This window comes from Stenella coeruleoalba (genome assembly GCF_951394435.1).
Source record: "Stenella coeruleoalba genome assembly, chromosome: 4".
Taxonomy (NCBI): domain Eukaryota; kingdom Metazoa; phylum Chordata; class Mammalia; order Artiodactyla; family Delphinidae; genus Stenella; species Stenella coeruleoalba.
The window spans coordinates 103,890,711-103,912,371 of NC_137149.1; the positions used below are offsets into that span (position 1 = coordinate 103,890,711).

General features: G+C 38.1%; 1 protein-coding gene across 2 annotated transcripts in view; it reads right to left on the reverse strand.

The window, feature by feature from the left end:
- Window positions 1-18,250, reverse strand: part of NUP54 (nucleoporin 54) — a 39,717-nt gene extending 21,467 nt beyond the window's left edge. The window contains exons 1-9 of one of the 2 annotated variants that reach the window (XM_079919236.1): window positions 18,082-18,250; window positions 17,226-17,387; window positions 14,174-14,257; window positions 13,598-13,747; window positions 6,087-6,313; window positions 4,293-4,480; window positions 3,360-3,556; window positions 1,652-1,706; window positions 1,128-1,221 (exon numbers count right to left, since the gene is read on the reverse strand). In XM_079919236.1, the coding sequence (XP_079775362.1) occupies window positions 1,128-1,221; window positions 1,652-1,706; window positions 3,360-3,556; window positions 4,293-4,480; window positions 6,087-6,313; window positions 13,598-13,747; window positions 14,174-14,257; window positions 17,226-17,387; window positions 18,082-18,148 (1,224 nt within the window). In that variant the 5' untranslated portion in view covers window positions 18,149-18,250. The remainder of the gene's footprint in view (window positions 1-1,127; window positions 1,222-1,651; window positions 1,707-3,359; window positions 3,557-4,292; window positions 4,481-6,086; window positions 6,314-13,597; window positions 13,748-14,173; window positions 14,258-17,225; window positions 17,388-18,081) is intronic. The other variant, XM_079919235.1, reaches the window with a different exon arrangement.
- Window positions 18,251-21,661: the final 3,411 nt, after the last annotated feature.

The following is a 21,661-nucleotide window of genomic DNA, read 5'->3' on the forward strand; positions in this document are numbered from 1 at the left end:
ATACTAAGGCCTGGATGTCATGTCACATTAAAAAACTATGCTGGAATTTTTAGCCAGAGAAAATAATACTAAAAAGGAAGAATGATTATGAAGTTCAGATATCTGTAGGGCTATCATAGGAACATAGTGATTACCTACAAAACATGCCAGAGAAAACAGGTGTAAATTATAGCAAGGCAGATTCTGGATCAATATAAGAAAGAAAACTTGTATCAATTACAGCTGACAATGAAATGGGTTGCTTCATAAAACAGTAAGCTTTACATTACTCAAACAGAGTCCAAATGAATATCTAATTAGGAATTCCATATAAGAGAACATGGAGGTGATGTCTAAGCACCTTTAGGCATTTGATTACGAAAGTCTACTTCATAAAATATTAAGTAGATTTAAGCATTCAATAATTTAAATTTGCTTCATTAACCTACAAATTATAATACACTATGACAACATAATCATAATTGTAGCCTTCATTTTCAAAAGTGTTTAATAAAATAATATGCATTCTCTGGCTGGAACTGAAAATAACAGTCTAATTAATCTGTTAAAGTCAACAATTCTGGGACTTCCCTGGTGGCGCAGTGATTAAGAATCCGCCTGCCGATGCAGGGGACACAGTTTCGAGCCCTGGTCCGGGAAGATACCACATGTCGTAGAGCAACTAAGTCCGTGCGCCACAGCTACTGAGCCTGCGTTCTAGAGCCCACGAGCCACAACTACTGAAGCCTGTGCACCTAGAGCCTGTGCTCCGCAACAAGAGAAGCCACCGCAATGAGAAGACCGTGCACCGCAAAGAAGAGTAGCCCCACTTGCCGCAACTAGAGAAAGCCTGCATACAGCAACAAAGACCCAATGCAGCCATAAATAAATAAATAAATAAATAAATAAATTTGTATTATATTAAAAAAGCCACAATTCCAAATTCATTGTTAAAATATATCAAATCAGGTTTACATGATTTTGGAGGCTCCATAATGAAGAAGTTATATAAAAGTATAATTGCTAATTTGCAGTATATACTGTATTATCTCCCCTAAGACAGAACAGTAACTAAAACACATGGTAAAAAGAAAGGTCTGTAACCCCTATACTACTCCTAGGGCCAGAGAATGAAGATAGATTCTTACATCTAATCTGGTCTGATGCTGCTTAGTCATCTGATCTTGAACCTTCAGTCTTCGAAGAAGTTCTTTGAAACCCACCATTGGTACAGGAATTAACCTGAAGAAATACAAGTGGTCAATTTTCAGACCTAAACCTATTATTACAAAATACACGGTAAGGTTTTTATAATAACACTCATGTAATTTCACTATATTTCTAGGGTTCGAAGGCAGATCTATGACTATGAAATCAACAATGTTACACCACAGAGATTTCACCTAACCTCCTTATTTTACGAATGAGGAAATACAGTTTGGTCAAAAACTGCATTATTAAATGCAAATATATAATTAGGGCACTAGTACTCAGATTTTAATGTTTTCACCACACTATGCTGCTTTACTATAATCAGCATTCTTTAAAAAGCAATGAAAAGGAAAATAAACTCACCTCAAATGTAAGAATTATAGTTAACAGCTTGCATTTGTTTGCTTCCCTGGTAGTAAATATTAGTTCTTATATGAAAGCAAGATGAAGATACACTTACTTTTCAGAATCAGGGTTATCCACCTTGGCTTGTTCCCAGATAATTGGATCAACACCTACCACAAAGAAGAAATATTTTTTCTAAAAGGAACTATTTTCCATTTTTATAATATTTGTATGGGAAAAGCCCTGCTAAAGTAAGACACAAAACCTAGAAGCTGTAATGAAAAATGATTGTCAAATATGACCACAACAACAAAAAATTGTAGGATAAAGCTAAATAAAAAAGTGACTTGAAAGCAAATATCTATAACCTATAGGGTAATAGATTAACCTCCAGAATATAGAAAGAGCCCCTCTAAATCAGAAAGACAAAAAATTTAATAGAAAATGGGCAAACGACATGAATAGGTAATTCACAAAAATTATAAACATGGGACTAATAAACATACAAAAAGCTGGTCAACTTTAGTAGTAATCAGGGAAATGCAAATGAAAATATTAATTTTTTGCCATCAGAGTGGCAAAATTAAAGACTGATAATCTCCATTGTTGGCAAAAATAGAGCAGAATGAGAAAACATTAGAAAAATTAAAAATATGAGGAAAAGTAACACATTCCTGTTATGAATGTAAATGGTAGAACTTCCCCTGGAGAGCCATTTGGTAGTTCTAACAATATGTTAAGTACAGTCATCCCTCTGGCATCCACAGAGAATAGGGTTCAGGCCCACCCCACTCCTTGGGGATGCTCAAGTCCCTTGTAAAAAATAGCATAGTTTTTGCGTATAATCTACAGCCATCCTACCATACGCTTTAAATCATTTGTAGGTTACTTATAATATCGAATACAATGTAAATGCTTTGTAAATAGCTGCCAAGGCGCCGCAATTCAAATTTTGTTTTTTGGAACTTCCTAAAATCTTTTTTCTCCTATTTTGGAGCTGTGGTTAGTTGAATGTGCAAATGCAGAACCTGCAGATGTGGAACTCCCAGATACAGAGGGCTGACTGTATACATCATCTTGACTCAAAAATTTCAGTACTAGAGATTATTCTAAAAAAATACACACCTATGTGTTCTAAGACATATTTACAAGGATGTTAATTGTTGCATAGTTTATAACAGTAAAAGGTGGAAACAACCTAGAGGTTAAATTCAGTAAGGTACATCCACAGTATTCCACGCAGCTTTTAAAAAGAATAAGATTTATCTTTATGTACTGACATGGAAAATACTAAGAAATACTATAAGTAAAAAGGCAGGTTGCAGTAAATGTATAGTGCAGAATACTTTTTTCAAGGACTTAGTATACATATGCTTACATTAAAATTACAGATAAAGTATTAATAAAGTTCAATAAATTATTGATAATAGTTACTTCTATGGAAGAGAGGTAAAGATCTATCACACAGTCAATCTAGAAACTTTTATGGTGAGAACACATTCAGGTTTTACTTGAATACTTAGTTAAGAGATAAGACAAAAATAAAATACTAAGATTACATTGTCTTTGGGTAGATGGAGTATGGACTATTTTTCTTTAGTTCATCATTGCCCAAATTTCTAACAAACATACTAACTATATAATAGAAAAAACTAAATGAATGAATACAATAAAAACATTCAAAACTATGTCCCAAATAAGCAGACACAATAAGCTGACACTGGTGTTATTAATATTAACAACCAAGCAACACCTCCCAAAATAGAGGAAGCATGTATTTCTAAATTTTTCATTTCCTCAACTCCATGACTCTGGAAACATACCAGCAGGAGGATTCTGTAAAAGCTGTTTGATCTGTGCAGGAGAAAGTTCTGTTCTAGTCATAGAAAGGGTTACACCAAGTTGCTGCAACTGTGTTTTTATATTGGTTTGTTCAAAATGGGCATATAGTGTTGTAGCTGGAACTCTTCTTGAAGTACCATTTGGAGAACGCTCAACAACATAAATGACAACTTCTGTCCTGGGGGAAAGATAACCAAGTTATAAAATATGGAGCATGTAACTCACAGCCACAAATATCAATGCAGCATGTGATTTTAGAAGGGTGTTAGCTGAATTCAGAAGCACCCTTCTAAATTAAAGGGTGCTAAATAAAGTTAAAATGACGTAGGCAAGTAAGATATTATCTATAAAAGGTATGCTTAGCTACAAAGTCCTATGTAAATGTTATTTTTTTTTTTTCCCCAGAATTGAGAAGTGCCTTGGAGATTCTGTTGAAGTTTATGGGCTGCTTCATTGCAATTTAGTCCAAAAAGTAAAATCTGATTTCAGTTATTATATCTCACTGGTAACAATAATTCTTCTAACCCAAGATATCCTAAAGCAAATGTCTTGCCACTAAGCATGATAATTATACATAGGACAAGGGAAGTTAACCATATTTATCCATAAATGAACATGTACAGTAATCAGTTAAAACATTCCAATGTCTTTGTGGCCCCTAATTTGCATACAACCATAATTAAGTTTCCTCCTGTTTCTGAATAAGAAATCTAAGAAATTATTAGCATCTAATAAGAAACGCAAGATTAAGAAAAAAGCTTTTAAACAAATGCTTCTATAAATACTGAAGAATCACTAGCTGAGAAATATTTTGCTTTGAGATTTAATTTGTGCTTTAGCAACAAAAACACTGTTGATCACTCTCTTTGGATCAAGGCACACAGAAATATATAGTATATTTAATGTATACTTACTGATCATCTGGCAATGTTTTAATGCCCTCTACATTTACAGTAAGGGTCTGGTTTCCTCCCAAAACTTTATGCAATGATTCTACCAATTGCTGTTGCTGGCTTCGAATATCTGTTTCTTTTTTGTTGAAAACTAAAACCACTAGCCCATCTTCATCTTTATTATTGGGCATACAACTATAACCTACTGCCTGTGGAATGACAAAACAAAGAATATCAAAAACACGTACAGATCTCAAATCACGTGTTTAATATTAACAGCTTAACATCTGCTAAAACAGGGAAAACAGCTTAATGTCTGGTAATGAAGGGAATATGTAATGATTCTATCCATAACTCTGTGCCCTAGGAGGTCACACAATTATAAAGAGAAACTTTCTAACCCAAGAATAACATAAACTTAGAGAGAGAAATTAAAATGTCCTCTTCCACAGAGTAACTAAATAGCTTTCTCCTCTGAAAAACTTTGATATCCATCATTGTTGGGTGTTTCCGAACACTGTGGAAACAACCCTGCATGCCATAAAAATGACTGCAAAAGTCATGGACCAAAATGTAATTTACTTTATTATATATCTGACCCATGGAATCTTAAGCGAAGTTTATATAAAGATATATAAAGAAATGTCTACCAAATAAATACTTTTAAAGTACCATAATAACACTGTCAACTTATAAATGCTATAAACAATGTCTACATTATTTTATGGTTTCATGTAATACAAAAGTTTATGAAACAGGTTAGTATTTTACATGTATTAAATGACAAACTATACCTTTCTAAAGAATTACTCTTTTAGACATAAGCCTTTTTTCTCTTTTGTCACCACATAATGCAATTTTTAAAAAGAATTTAAATTCACTCTGTATTAGTTCATTATGCATTTTACCATATGTATGTTAATATATCAATTAAAGAAAGAAAAAAATTAAATTGTTATATTCAACCTATGTCTACTATATACCTCTTAGTCACTACACAAGAGTATTAAAATTTCAACTATATACACTCAAAAGGTATACTTTCTTTTTGTAGAGTGATGAGATAAAGAGATATTCCCTAACAAGATGGGTTGGTCACTTTCTGTTGTTTAACCATGTTCAAGGGTCTGATCCTCAGCCTTGCAACTCCAAACACCAGCCTATGTACACATTGATTAAGTTTAAGAGACTGACATAGGCCAACAAAACTTAAAAGAGGCTGACGTATAAACTGGATTGAAATACGTTAATTTTTTACGAAAAATGCATCACCAAGTTGACCTAAATCTCACTGGCTGATAAGCAGAATCTCTGAGAAGTTAAATTCAAATGAGAAAGTTGTTTGGTAGGCATGGAATCAGAGCAAAGAAAACATACTATGATGTTGTAGTACTGGCTTTGGCAGTCAGCTATAATAGTGACAACAGTATACATACCAAGCAGAAGAGTTACTCTGATATGCTGTTTAGGGTATACTTTCCAGGGCAATATTAGATGAAAACCACTAAATTCTAGTTTTGGGGCTCCCCTTTATAGGTGCCAAGCAGACCATTTCCCCTCTGTTAACATTTTTTCCTGCTATAAATTACATTCTAGTCACACCTTCCTTCAGTCATATTCTAGTCATCTCAATCACACATATGTTAAGAAATCACTTCAATTTTATAGTTTTTGTACTTTTAAAAGGAAAGTGTTACTGTACCATGTTCAAGGAGTACTAAAAAACCAAGCAATTGTTTTCTTAGTATTATTTTAATCCAAATATCACATTTCCTCGTACACTCTTCAAGTGAAGATCAAAAGCAGTATTAATACCTTAAAACGGCAAAATGGGTTTTCCTGTGTGAATTCCACTGGTGGAATGTTACTGTTGAAATATCCTTTTCCTGTTCCCCAAAAGGCCTGTAGTTGATTCCATTTTGCCAAAATAGCATCTCTCTCATCTCCCAGTAGTGTTGGAGCAGAAAGAGCACTTGCAGTATTTATCAGTTGGTTGGACTGGGCAGGAGCTTGTGTAGGCTGGCTGAAGAGACCACCTAATGCTAAAAATGAACCCCAAAATTAGTTTTTCAAAAAAAGAATCAATCAATTCAGGTCCTAGATATGGTAAGCAGAATATCCCCCACCCCAAGAGATCCACATCCTAATCCCCAGAACCTGTAAATATGTTACCTTGTACAGCAAAAGGGACTTTGCAGATGTGATTAAATTAACTAAACTGAGATTATCCTGGATTATCAGAGTGGGTTCAACATAATATTTGGGCTCTTTAAAAGGGAAGAGGGAGGTCAGAGTCAAAGTGAGATTTGAAGATGCTATGCTGCTGGCTTTGAAGATGGAGGAAGGAGCTATAAGCTAAGAAATGGAGACTCTAGAAGCTGGACAAGGCAAGGGGATGGATTCTCCCCACAGCCTCCAGAAGTAACACAGTCCTATCAACACCTTGATTTTAGCTCAGTGAAATTTAGTTCTGGATTTCTGATCTCCAGCACTGTAAGGTAATATGTTTTAAGCCACTAAGTTTGTGATGCTTTGTTATGGCAATAATAGGAAAGTAATATGCTAGAACAATCCTTATAGTGTTAAACTCGCATTTCTGATATCATCTTAATACAATTAATTCCATTAAACACAATTTAGACCCATGATATTAATATTAGACCCACAGCGAAAAAAGGGTAAAGTCTGTGAAGTTGCAGAATTGTTTTTTTAAACAACCTTTACTACTGTTACAGTTGTATAATATATACAAATTGGAGGATACAAAATAAGCAAAAAGAATCATTATATCAATGTTATGTCAATATCAGCTTAATAAACAATTTCCTTCTCTTAGTGCAAAGAAATATATAGTAAAAAAAACAACAAATGGGCAAATCCTAAGCCAAAGATTTAGCTGGCTGTGTAACTTTGGACAAGTTACTTATTCTGTGTTAAAATTTCTCCAATAAAAGAAGGGCTGAGTTGTTAGATCAGATCAGTATTTCCAAAGTGCTAGATAAGTAAATAACCTTGGTACATGAAATTATCTTGTCAAGCAACAGTTGAGTCACCAGATACTAAATCATATGACAAAAACTTCTCTTTTAATTATCTGATTTTATATATATATATATATATATATATATATTTTTTTTTTTTTTTTTTTTTTTTTGTGGTACGCGGGCCTCTCACTGTTGTGGCCTCTCCCGTTGCAGAGCACAGGCTCCGGACGCGCAGGCTCAGCGGCCATGGCTCACGGGCCCAGCCGCTCCGCGGCACCTGGGATCTTCCCGGATCAGGGCACGAACCCGTGTCCCCTGCATCGGCAGGCAGACTCTCAACCACTGCGCCACCAGGGAAGCCCTGATTATATATATTTTTAAAGTCTCAGTTTGGTGCTAGTATGCCTTTAATGCCTCGTGTCATCACTTATCTCACATTTTAACAAAGGGGAGCACAAATCTAAGACTAGGAGCTTAAAGCAAAGGTATCTAGTTAGAATTTATTAACACTATTATATTTACTGTGGACTTAAGTTCAATTATTGTTTCTTTATAAAGAAACAACAGCTATAGCAAGTGATACTGGTTTTCCATTTATAGCAATAGTTTGGATTTTCCTTTCAAAATAAACATATTAAATGTTTAAAAGTAAACTGATTTAAAGAAAATTCTCTAATAATACAAATGGTATGTAGATAAAAGAAAAATCATGAATACCAAAATGACCTGAGTTTTAGGACCACTATATTAGATGATATTTAAGTTTTCTTTCAGCTTTAAAGATTGCAAGTACCACAAGGCCAATGGGGCTTCTACAGGGCTAGAGAGGGGCTGCTGTTACTCTCAACGTGAGTATTATTAATTCCCAAATGGGCATTTATGAAAATGGTAGGGAAGTGGATTAGAAGCCAGGAGACTTGAATCCTGATTTGCTATATGCTCACTATGCAGCTTCTGACAAGAAATTCCTAGGTTTTATCTTCCTCAACTTTTAAATAAGATTAACAAACTATCATCTATACTAATTTACACTTCACACTAGATTCCAATCACACTAGTCTACTCAGAGCTCACTAGCTGGAAGGCATTTGAGAAACTCAAATAACAAAATCCTACAGACGCTTTTAAAGCCTTAGCATATTAGATTTCTCACACCTTTCTACCTTCTCAGGCCCTCATGCTGTTGATTATTCATTCCTTCAATCCTCAGAGAAAATCTTCAACTTTCACTGAATACACATCCTTCTTGAAAAACTCTTCTCCCTTAGATTTCCTGACAATGCAGTCTCTCCTGGTTTTATATATCATACACATATACATACATGCATATTTTCATTCATTCATTCACCATGCATTCATTCAACAAATATTTACTGAGTATCCCTTAAGTGTCAGACATAGAGGCAAATACTAAGGATATGGTGGTAAACAAGACTGGTTCTTTAAACAAACTGAGCATATCAAACAAATATTAACAGTTGTGATAAGTGCCTCGAAGTAGAGGCTCTGAGAGTCCTAAATGAGGGAGCTAATCAAACTTGGGGCAGGAGGGTTAAGAGAAGGCTGTCCCATAAGAACTTCAGCTAAGGTCTAAAGGAAGTAGTCAGCCAGGCCATGGGGTAGCGTCAAGAAGAACAGCATGTGCAAAATCTGTGTCAAAGAGGAGGGGACGATGAGCTGGCAAAAGGAATACGGAGTACTAAACAATAGGGTATGAGAAAAAAAAGACCAGACTATGATTGAAGTTGAGGGCTCACATTGGCCAAAAATGTGACAATTTGAGCATCAAAAAGAATAATGAATACATCCAACTCAAACACACTCAATTTACTAAATCTCACGCATTCAAAATGATAATTTTTAAAAGTAAAAATCAAAAATTCAGAAAAATCTCAACACCCTGGACACCACTGGAAATAATCAGGCCACCAACCACTTCTTACAAAAACTGTCAGTTAAAAAGAAAGAATTTATCCTGCCTTTCCTACACAGATTCCATTTCAGGGTGACCAAGCAGTCTAGGGGGGATGAAGAAAAACTCCTTTTACAGAAGACTTTCAGTGTGGAAGAGAGGGCAGAACTAGAAAATCACTAACTCCTAATTTTGCAACTCCTAATAAAATAACTGATTGAGGCAATGACCATCAATGAATGAAACCATTAGGTTAAAGACTGATGGGGAACTTTACAAGACAGACTGGCTCTCACCACCTGAACCCACTGATCAATCTTTGCATCTCTAAAAGAGATGGCCTCATAATGTGATACAATAGGAAGCACACAGCACCACCCACAAAGTATTCATGCCAAAAAGTCAAACTTAAATCTAATAAAGTACCTAAAGCTAACTTCATTTACCAGAAATATGGGGCATAAAGTCAAATGATTCTACAAGGAAAAAAATTTAGACTGGGGGATATTTCACAGGACAACTGGTCCAGTTTCTGTAACAATTCATGAGTGGGGTGAAAAAAAAACGCAAGCAGGGAATTCTCTATACTAAAAAGAAGCTTAAGAGACCTTGTTTAGATCATGATTCAAATAAACCAACTGAAGAAAACTTTACTGAGACATATGGGGAAATCTGATTAAGGATGATACCAAGGAATTAGTAATTGTGCGTTGGAATGACTCCATGTTTTTAAAGAGAGAAGCACAGTAAAGCAGTAAAGTAAGGGTGAAATTACATGTTTGGGATTGGCTTTAACGTACTGATACTTTCAAAAAAAAAGAAGGGGGGAAGGAGGATATAGATAAAACAAATGTGGCAAGTTCTGACTTTTGTTGAATCTATTTGGTACAACATGGGGTCATTTTACTATTTTTGTATTAGAATTTTTCACAATTAAAGAACAGTAGATGTTCATTGGATTTGAGATGATTAATGACCATAACTATTTGACTGGGTAAAGAAAGAAGAAAACAGATCAGTGTGGGCTAAGAGGTAACAGAAGACAGCAGCAGGGGATCCCATTCTTCTATATCTATTTCAAGTAGTTTATGAAGGCGAGAAGAGAGTGATAGCAAGAGATAACTGAAGTGAGATGTGAAATTAAAGTAGTTTTATTTTTTTGTTTCTGTTTTTAGAAAAAAGAAACTTCAGACGTTTAAATGTGAATGAGAATAATCCTCGGACAGAGAAGCTGAAGACTTTGTTTTTGGTGGGGGGTGAGAGGTAGAATGGGGTGGGGGTCTGCTGGGAAAAATAATCAACAGCACAAGGAGCCCCAGAAGGTGGGAGGATATGAGATCCAGAGCACAGGCGAAAAGAGAAAAGGATGGGTTACAGCGGTAGGTAGATAAATAAGATTCGGTAGTGGGCAACTGAAGGAATTACAATGAGGGATTCTATTTTCTCTTTGAAGCAGAGGTCAATGCCATCTACTAAAAGTGAGAACAGAGAACTTTGAGATTTGAAGAGAATAAAGGTTTAAAATAACTTACAGAAAGTGGGAGAAAAATTTGAAAATAAAAACTTAACAGGATTACCAGGCAATGTTGAGGCCCCAACTTGGGTTGGTGATTAAGAATTTAGAGATTCAATCTTCTGTACTCTATGATTTTCTCAAGCAGTATCTAGACAGACAGTTGGGCTTACACAGGCTTGGGGTTGTTTTTTCCAGCAGACATGATACAAGGATAAGGAAGTTTAGCATACTGGCAAGAGTGACAGAAATGGAAGGACAAGGGCTCTAAGCTAATTAGAAAGGACAGTGAGACAGGAAGGAGCTGATGGAAGAGCAGAAAGTGCTCTAAGATCCTAATGAGGTCTAGGAACAGCTATGTTGGAAGTGGTTGAAAAGTCAGGCTAAAAGAGCAATAGGTTGTGGGATGTTTGATTATGCACTATTATTGATGATTGGAATTAGATTATTGATTGATTATGGAACTAGAACAGTTTCAGATGTTGCCAAAGTCCAAGGTAAGAATTGTGGCTAAAGTGAAATGGAGAAGGTCTTTGGAGTAAAAGGTAGATGGTATGGCCGTCTGAGTACATAGCCATGTGAATGCTAAAATAACCCAGATTGATAGTACAAGTTGGAAAGAAAAGCAGGACTCAGAGCCAGCTGCCAAAGTGTTCAATGAAGAAAAGGTACTGTCCAGGAATCAGCAGATAACAGAGATTAGACATATCAGAGATGGTGGAACCAGACAGCAAGCACCTCATACAAGCAGGAGTTTTAAAAAATGAGGCAAAAGCTCCACAATCTTTGCAGATTAAACTCAAACTCCTTTCAACAGCAGGTCCCAAATTCATCACGCCGTGCCATGCATTCATGCCTCTGTCACTGTTATTCCCTCTGCCTGGAATACCCTTTTCTGACTTTATCAACTGGCTAATTCCCTTAAGATTCAACTCTTCCTCTACATTCCAAAGCACCTTGTATGGGTCTATTTTAGTGCTTTCACACATACATATTTTTTATAATTGAATGTTAATTATTCTACCTAATTGGATGTTTGTTATTCTATCTCATTGTAGACTACGAGCAACCTTATATACCCAGTGCCTGACATAAAACATACACTCAGCAGAATGAGCCCTTTTCATTCTGCAAATGAACAGCACCAGATTCAAATTCCCATTTTTCCTAACAAGAGTAAGCACAACTATAATAACTTATAGTTGAAGAGACTTTATGTCAAGAAACAAAGAAAAAACTTCACTTTTCCTTTCTTCTCCTTAACTACTTGGATTTCCATCAAACTTTGTATTGTTGCAGAAGGACAGTAAGAAAGATATAATTGTAACACCAGAAAGAATAATTCTATTATCTTCATCCTATTGGTTAGATAATTCTTGAAATTCATGTTTAATATGTTAGTAATCTTCAATGACTGAGTAGGGTGAATTGCAGCCAATCAATCAACTTACCTAAGAAAAATGAAACAAAAGTGGTTTTAAGAGGTAGCAAACTATGGAAAAGCAAAAGGAGCATTACAAAGGAAGTCAAGGAACTTGAATTTATGTTCCTATACTACATCTTGGAAGATATATAGAAAAGTCACAATTTTCTCAGTTACCTCTCTTCACCTATAAAATGGAGGTAACAAGAGTTCTATTTCATAGAGTTCTTGTGATAATTAAATAAACTAATCCATACAAGATAACCCTGGAACATACTGCCACACCAGCTAGTAAGGAAGCTATCAAAGAGTAATTCTACACTTGTCTGAAAGGACCTGGGAATCAACCTGAAGAAGCTTACACTGGCCAAAGATGGAACAATTTAAACATCAATATGGAAAACTGCGATGGACTGAAAAATATCAAATAATTTAAATACTTGAGTTCCTGACATAAAAAAAAAAAAATTGGTTACCTTTGGAGAATGATAGGGAACAAACTCTTTATTTTGAAAGCTAAGAATAAAGGGAAAGAATCAACCAAATAGTGGATGAGGTAAAGTTTCTCTTTATAGAAGTATTTCAACAAATAAATGACAACGGAATCAGACGGTTGGAATAATACCATTTTACAACCCCCAATGAATTAATGGATCTAGGTAATGATCACCAATGGCTGCTGCTAACATCACAAAAAATAGAGAGAATCAGACATTACATGCCTCTTGATAAAAATACATCACTACCTATAAAGTAGTCTTGCAAACAAACAAAAAACTGAACTATCAACATAAATAAGCCCCTAGATTCAACCCAATTTACAAGAAATACAGAGGACAAAGGGATATGCTAACTATACAAAGGGATATGCTAACTATACAATAGGAATGCAATCAGTAAAGTTCTGACTGACAACTTCTACAGGACAAATGATCTGATTTCTTCAACAAATTGAAAAATAAATAAAAAAGAAAGAGCTAAAAGGGGAACTTACAGAGATTTAAGACAAATGAAACTAAACAATACAAGACAAAACCATAAAGAAAAGTAAGGAAGTGATCAACACAAAAGGCAAAACTATATTTCCTCTGATGGGGAAGTGACTAGGAGGGAAACCTGGAGGGCTTCTGTAGTGGCTGGCCAGGGTCTACCTCCTGACATGGGCAGTGGTTACAGTGGCGTTCATCTTATATACAATTCACGAAGCTGTACCTCTGTGCCACTTTCTATATTTGTGTTATTTTTATCAACAACAACAAAAGTTTTAAAGGAATGATACTAAACACAGAAGCCTTATAATCAGAATCTCATGCCAATCTGTTTCTTTGCCAGGTGCTATCATCATATATAAACACAAGAAGTAGCTTTTGGAATACTTTATAATTCCTCCAAAAAAAAAAAGATATCCACTAAAGTGTTTTGAACAGTGCACTCCACAATGTTGCCTACATTGTTATGGCTTTATATCTGAAAATGAAAACCTCTTATACTTACTAGTTTGTTGCTGCTGCTGCTGCTGTGTATGAAATCCTCCAAATCCAAGTCCAGTTCCCAAACCAGTACCTAAACCAGTACTAGTTCCAGCTGTTGTGCCAAAGCCAGTGCCAAATCCAAAACCTTTGTTCTGAGCACCACCGAAGAGTCCTTTGAATGAAAAATTTAAATTGTTTAAGGTAAAAAAAAGAAAGCTGACTTGTAGCTCATTTGCTTCTACAAATGATATAAGATGTCCTCTTGGGCTGCCCTTGTGGCGCAGTGGTTAAGAATCCGCCTGCCAATGCAGGGGACACGGGTTCGAGCCCTAGTCCAGGAAGATCCCACATGCCGCGGAGCAACTAAGCCCGTGCGCCGCAACTACTGAGCCTGCGCTCTAGAGCCCGCGAGCCACAACTATTGAGCGCGCGCTCTAGAGCCTGTGCTCTGCAACGAGAAGCCACCGCAACGAGAAGCCCGCACAGGGCAACGAAGAGTAACCCCAGCTTGCTACAACCAGAGAAAGCCTGCACGCAGCAACGAGGACCCAACACAGCCACAAAAATATAAAATTAAAAAAAAAAGATGTCCTCTTACCAGTAGTGCCCGTGTTAGATGGAGCAGAAAAGCTGAATGCAGAACCTGCTGTTGTAGACGGTGTCCCAAATCCACTAAACCCACCTAATTAAAAAAGGATAAATAAAATAGCAAGGAAGAATCTTTTGTATACATATGAGGTAATTTCCTTTTCAAATTACATGATAAGCAATTGCTCCACATAAAGACAAAATATATTGGTCTAACTTTTCCTTTCTCTACTTTAACGTCAATTTTTAAAAAACTATACTACTAATCAAGAAGTCAATATGTTGCAAGAAATGAGCTACTAAGTATTTAAAGTAGAAATACCACAGTGCAATATATACCTTTCAACTAAAGAGGTGATTAAGCTACAGCTGAGTAAACATGTTAATAAGCCTATTGTCATAGTGTTAAGGCTAAAATGACTGTGTACTTTTACAGCAGGGGTTGCAAACTCAAATGCCTACAAGATACAGGCTGATAACATTCATGAATGAAACAGACTAGGTGTTTATTGACTGCCAGAAGGGATCAGTGTGAACAGTTTTTTTTAAATGGCAGCAGTTCCTAAATTCCAGCAAATTACTGCTGCAGGAGAATTTAGTAGTGTGCGGGCTTTAGAATTTAGTAGCAGTAGTTTAGTAGTGTTATATATTCCCATTTTTCCCAAGAAATAGAAAATCTAGATTTTCTGTGTGAAATTTACACAATTTTAAACCTGAAGTCAATTTATTTTTTTGCAACTAATTCAAATATTTTTAAAACAGTGTGACAAACAGATCATACTGGCAGACTGTGCTGCCAGTTTGCAACCCTGGCTTCGGTGAATTAATTTATACTCTACTTTAGCTTATATTTCTACTTAGTCTCCATCAAGACTGAGCAACTTTTCAAATGAAACATACCAATATACCGACTCTTATATTGGTATGTAAACAAGAATGTGTTTCTTGAAGAGATAAGGGGGAAAAAAAATCACAAGGCAGCAGTGGCTGGCAAGGAGAGCAGAGCTATCACAGGGCTCTGCGCCACAACAGTGACAGATACACAAATTTCACTTTCAGATAAATCTAGAGACGAAATTAATCTTAACCATATCGAAGCTGACATATGAATGGAATGGAATTCCGGCCAATACACAATGGCTTTTTTCCCCTTACTGTCAGTCTTTACCTGATCACCAATGTGGTGTCAAAAAAGACTTTTAAGACAAATGTCTGAACCATTAGTGCTGAGTTATGCTGCAGACTCTCCGGGATTCTAACTTTTAGTCTCATATATTTCTGGCATAAGAGACAGAGATTCATCAATATTATAACATAAAAGATACAAGAAGGAAAAAAACCCAACCCACTGACAGTCATCATATGACTCTGACTTGGAAAATTACTCAAGAATAGACTACATGTTGCATGCAGGCACAACCAAATACTCTATTTACTTGTAGGTTCTACTGCAGTACTGAAAACTGTAAATATTTTGATAAAAATCACCTAAAGTACTGAACATTTTTCCTAATCTTTTTCATTACTTCTAATTTTCACAGAAAAACTAAGATATATTCTGAATTGGCTATACAATAAAAACACTGGTATCTTAACATGCTCCATAATGTGAAAATGTTTATTAGTAAAAATGGATCTGCAAGGATATAAAATAAAAAAGTAAACAAGAATTTCAATCAGCCTTTTGCTGAAGTTGATCAACGTACATAAACATACATAAAAGTAGTTAAAACAGTTATATTATCACAACTCAAAACTTCACAGTGATAACTCCAAATGAACATGAAATCAAGCAAATACCAACAGGTTTATTTATTACTGTTGAATTATGAGCTGGGTGGGTTTGGTCGGAAACACAAACTTCAAAATAATGTTTCTGTTTTACCCAGTGCCAATTTTAAGCAAACAGGGAAAAGTAAACATACCAAACAACAGTGATATGTGATCACTTTAAATATACCTTAGTGATAACGGATTGTTTAATCTTTGGAACTTCAAGTATTCTTCAAAACGTTTTCGAATCAGATTGCCAAGGTCATATTCACACTGCAGTAACAAGTAACTGCACAAAATGCCAGACTTCCCAAGTATGTCGTAGGGAATAAATCATGCTTACCAAATGCATATAATTGGCATGGGCATAAGTGGCATATGTAAGAGAATATGAATAATAAATTCATATACGAGCAGCTGAGGAGCAAGGCTTTTCTATAGGGTCACTGTATGCAAGGTACACATAGACCTATTTTAAATTTTTATATATATATATATATATATATATATATATATGTACACACACACGCACACGTTATAGTTTGTGTTTTGCAGAATTTCCAACGAGCTTCAAACAATCCATATAGATACCAGAATCTTCATAATTACCTTTTTGAGTACAAAGACATCTAACCTATCTTTTAGAAGCTAATGCTATCTGACAATAAATTAAATTGCTCTCTCTGATCATTTCTCAAAAATTCCAGTAAAGAACTGGGGATTCTTTCTATAATTGCGTTATCTTATAGAAATGTATCCTAATCTGCTCAGTTGGCCAAAGAAACACATTATTATTATCGTACAGGTTAAAAACAAGACAGGTTGCTGCTGTTCGTATAAGACTTGTTTCTCTCAGGAAACACAAGGACAATCAAATGAAATTCCAATGAAAGATGCAGGAAAAATGGAAAAAAATGACTGCAGGAGTCCAAGAATTCCAGGAAAAGGGGCCTGACTGTTGAGCTTATACTTCGAAAGACATATCTAATAATTTGGAAGATATATTCTACTCAAAATAAAAATCCATTCCAAATACTTATCACTTGGAAGGTATATTCTGTTCAATTAAATGCAAATTTAACAAAGGAACTTTATAACTTGCAAGACTTCCCCAAACCAAATCTTTTAAGAGTGTCAAAAGTTGGTACAAATGTTTTTGACTCGACATTAGGAAATGAATTTCCTTTCCTTGTTAGACAAGTCGCTGTTCTTTCCCAAACTCTGGAACCACAAAATATTCTTGGACTCCAGCTCCCAACATTCGTTACACAGACGACCCGCATATCTACCTGCACTTGCCAGACTGTTACCAAAATTGAACGGAGTCGCCGAGGTAGTAGAAACACCGAAATTCCCAATATTAAAGTTCACTGCAGGATTAGCAGTTAATCCGAAACCCCCAAAATTAAACCCACTGGCGGTGGAGTTGGCAGTCTCAAGCCCACCAAATCCTGATAGGCGTGTAGGCAAAGAAACAAACAGAATTTTAAAAGGGGGAGGGGGGGAAGAAGAAAGAGGAAAAGAAAAGAAAGCAAGGTAAGGATTAGAAGAGTTTGCAGGAGGTTTCAAAGAAGTGAACAAAGACAAACCCTGACTTTGCTCCAAACGAGTTAAGAAAGCCGAGGAGGCGCGGACGGGAAGGAGGACAGGAGCGTGTAGTCCCGCAGCAAGAACCGAAGGGGCCAGGGCCGAGGGAGCCGCAGAGCAGCGCCCAAGGCTCCCCAGCCCTGTCCTCGCCGAGCCCAGCGGCGGGAACCAAGCGAGCGTTCGCGCCCGTCCCGGACGCTGAGGTGGGGAGGGGTGAGTAGAGTTGGGGAGGGAAGGATGGGTCTCCGGCAAAGGGTGAGAGAAGCCGCCTCCGGTCTCTCCGAGTCCGACTCCCAGGCGGCGGGAAACGAGCCCTAGGAGGAGAGGGCCCTGCGGCGACCCACCCGCAGCGCGCGAGCTCCGGGTTGGGCCTCCATTCTCCCCGCGGCCTCCTCAGGAGCCGCCTCCGCCCGCTCTGCTGCCGCCCGCCCTTTACCGAAGCCCCTAAAGTCTCCGCGCGGGAAGGAGACCCCAGGATCCCCAAGCCGAAGAGTCTCGGACCGAAGGGCTGGACCAAAGGCCTTCCCTCCTCCCCGGGAGAAGGTCTGGGGGACTCACCCGCGGGGGCCGCGGTGGCTGCAGCTGTACCAGAGGTGCCCGAGGGAGCCCCAAAGTTGAAGGCCATGTCGCGGGAGCAGGGGACCTGGGTGCTGCTCCCGCGGCACTCGGTGCACTCCGCTCTTCGATCCGGTGGGAAACCACACCCGCATCTCGGAGTTCCGCCTCTTTTCTGGCCTAGCCTAAGAAGCCGGAACGCCTGAAAGGCGTAGGGGGTGGAGCGTGGAGAGGGAACGCCCCCGGCCTGGCTTGCTTCCGGGGGTCAGTGGATTCACGTGGTGTGGAGCGTCGCAACCAATGTGAGATTCTGGGAAGCTCGCCGTGGCGTGCCGCCTGAGAGCCCTTAAAAACTTGCTTTAGGGAGGCCCCTTGGAAAAGATGTGCAGCAGGCTGAATACCAGTGTCCAATGAAGACAGGGTAGGAAAGAAAGCTAAATCCTTATTCTCCATAGTGGAGAGACAGTGGATAACACTAAAACCGAAAATTCACGAAGCAGCATGTCACTTAAAGTCATGGGGTAATGGTGGGGAAAAGAAGAAGAAAGAAAGAAAGAAAAAAGAAGAAGGCTAAAAGAAGTGCCTCTGAGAATGATGTCCATTTAGGTTTTTTGGTTTTTGTTTTGTAGAATTCTTGGTAGACACTTTGTAGAATTATTTGCTTCTTAAATCTATGTGCTTCTGTAACTTGAATAAAAATAAAAACAAAGTCATTGTGTCTATCGAAATTAAAATTGTCTTTGGACCTAGCAATGCTACTTCTAGGAATTTATCTTGTAAATGATTTGGCAAAATTAATGGAATACAAGGTTATAGGTTACAGTCTTATTTATAATAACAAATGATAGGAAACAGTGTTTTGCTTAAATAGTTGCATTCATACAAAGGAATACTATTCAGCCAAGTAAAGCTCTTTATGTACTGAAAAGAAAGATCTCAAAGGTAAATTATATAAACACAATTTAGAACACTATATGTGTTCTAAATGCTACAATTTGGGTGGGAAAAAAAAAGAGGGCTAGAATATGTAATTACATATATTTGTATGAAATATTCCTGGAAAGATACATTTTCAAAATGAATAACATCGGTTGCCTCTGAGAAGATGAATTGGGTGGCAAGAAGATGGGTGGAGGGAGGACTTTGCAGTATAAAGCCCGTTTAGTTTTTGAAAATGTAAATGGGTTACCTACTCATACAATTAAATAATGCTAATAGTGGTCATTGCAGAAGTCCCAGTGAGAACACTGATATACGGATGAGGACAGCAGGCATGAAGACTGGGGAGCAGGTGGACTTGATGATTGATGGGGTGTGGAGAGGCAGGCAAAGAGGCGTCTAGCAAGGGTCCCTGGTTCCTGGCTTGTACACTGTGATGTCATTGGAATTTGGGAGGGAGACAAGAAAAAATGAGTTCCTTTCTTTACTTACTGGATTTGAGGACAACCTGGCTGAGGATATCCAGCTGGGCTTGGATATGTGGGACTGAGGTGGAACAGAGAGGCCCACGTTTAGGGTGTAATTGAAGCCTGGGTGCCAATGAGATTGTCAGGGAGAGAGGATCAAGTGAGAAGATGCAGCTGAGCATCAGTAATTAGACCAGAGGAGACAGCCCTCAAGAGAGCCTGCGAGAAAGAAGCAGCAGCAGCTGAGCCAAATCACAGAAATTATGGATGGAAGGGGAGAACCATCTCAGATGGAAAAGAATGGATGACTATTTCTTCAGTAGGAAGCCATCCCTGATCACCCTTTCTAAAATTGCACATCCCACTCCTGTCACTGGCTGCTTTAATATTCTTATTACCACCACCTATTTATTGCCCCCCAGCCCCCATTTAATGTTAGCTCCATGAGGGCAGCAAACTTTGTTTTATTTACTGGCGGTGTCCCTGGTGCTAGCAGAGCGCCCACCCACATGATAGGCCCTTATTCAGTACCGTGGAATGAATGAATGATTTCCTCGACATGTTTCTCTCCCTTGCCTTTCCCATTTTCATCTCCAAGTCCTATATATTTTATCTTTTAAATATTTCTAAAGTATTTAATGTCCACTGCCATCTTCCTGACTCAAATTACCGTAATCTCTTGCCTAGACCAGGGATCAGCAGACAGCCCATGAGCCAAATGTGGGCTGCTGTCTGTTTTGTCCACAGTTTCGTTGGAACACAGACATATGCGTTTGCTTACATGTTGTCTAGGACTGCTTTCATGCTACAAGTACAGAGTTGAGTAGTTGCGACAGAGAGGCTTGCGAAGCCAAAACTATTTTCTAAGTGGCCCTTTACAGAAGAAAAGTTTGCCGGCTCCTACCTAGACTACCGCAGTGCAATGAGCAAGATTCATTCTAGGTTGTCTGGCAAATGAGCTAGCTGTGGCTGGGGGTTCCCCCTTCTCCTCGGGGAGGGGAAGGGGCTGCACCCAACCTTATGTCCCACGTAACTGGTGTCTTCTTCACCCCAGCAGTGGAGGTTGCAACGTTCCGTGGGCAGCCCAAGTCCAAACTGCCCCTTGTTCAGTTGCTTGTGTATTCCTCCATTGACAATACTTCGCCCTATAAAAAGGTGGACTAGAAGGAGTCTGCCCTCTGCACTGAGACCAAACAGTGCCCTGGCCCTCAGCTTGCCTCACCATGGGATGACAGGAAGATGGAGGGTCTGTGCCTTCCTTTTTCCAGAATTTTGTTTTTCCCCATTAAAGCCATTACTTGACCTATGCTATGTATGTGGCTTTGTGGAATTCACCCTGCAGGCTAGTGCATGACACCTAGACAAGATCCAGTGGGGACCCTAAAGGAACCACCTAACACAACAGCCTCCTAACTGACCTCCCTTCATCCACGTTGACTCTCTTCCAATTTATTCACCCTGCAGCTAGAGTGAGTCTTTCTAAACAAACCTGTCGTATCTCCCATTCTAGCCCCCCTACACACACACACACACACACACACACACACACACACTCTGACCAACAACCCAGTTCACAATACTTCAATGGCTTCCCGTTTGCCTTGAAAAGGACCAAAACCTTTGACATGGCTCAATAAGGCTGCCTTTCTCTTCAGCCTCATCACCCACTATTCTTCTTCCTTCTCTGAATCCCAGCCAAATATTTTCTCAGTCGCTTGTAACATGTTCCTGGGCACCTCCTGCTACCTCTGTCTGAAATGCTTCGCTCTGCCTCATTAACACCTATTCTTCAGTCTCAGTTAAATGTTACTTCCTTGGGCAAGCCTTCCCTCAACTCCGAGTCAGGTTCCCAGAGCATCATGAAACTTAGTTGAAAGTTTACATTTATGATCAAACAAGGAGCTTCTCCTGTGACAGGAGCCAGTGAAGCAGATTTGGGATTCCTAGGAAGCACTTATGCTGAGGTTCAAGTGTCCTTAATACATAGGGACATTTGTAACACTGAACTAAATATTTTATGATTGATCTGGACTTGCTCTGACTTCAGAAATAAGTTGCAATATTACTGGGATGGGAAAGGTTTTAAAGGTAATCTAAACTTTTGGACTAATAACTTCAGTCCAAATGTCCACAGAAACAAAGGTCTGGTATTTCTCCAGCAGCTCTCTGATCCTACT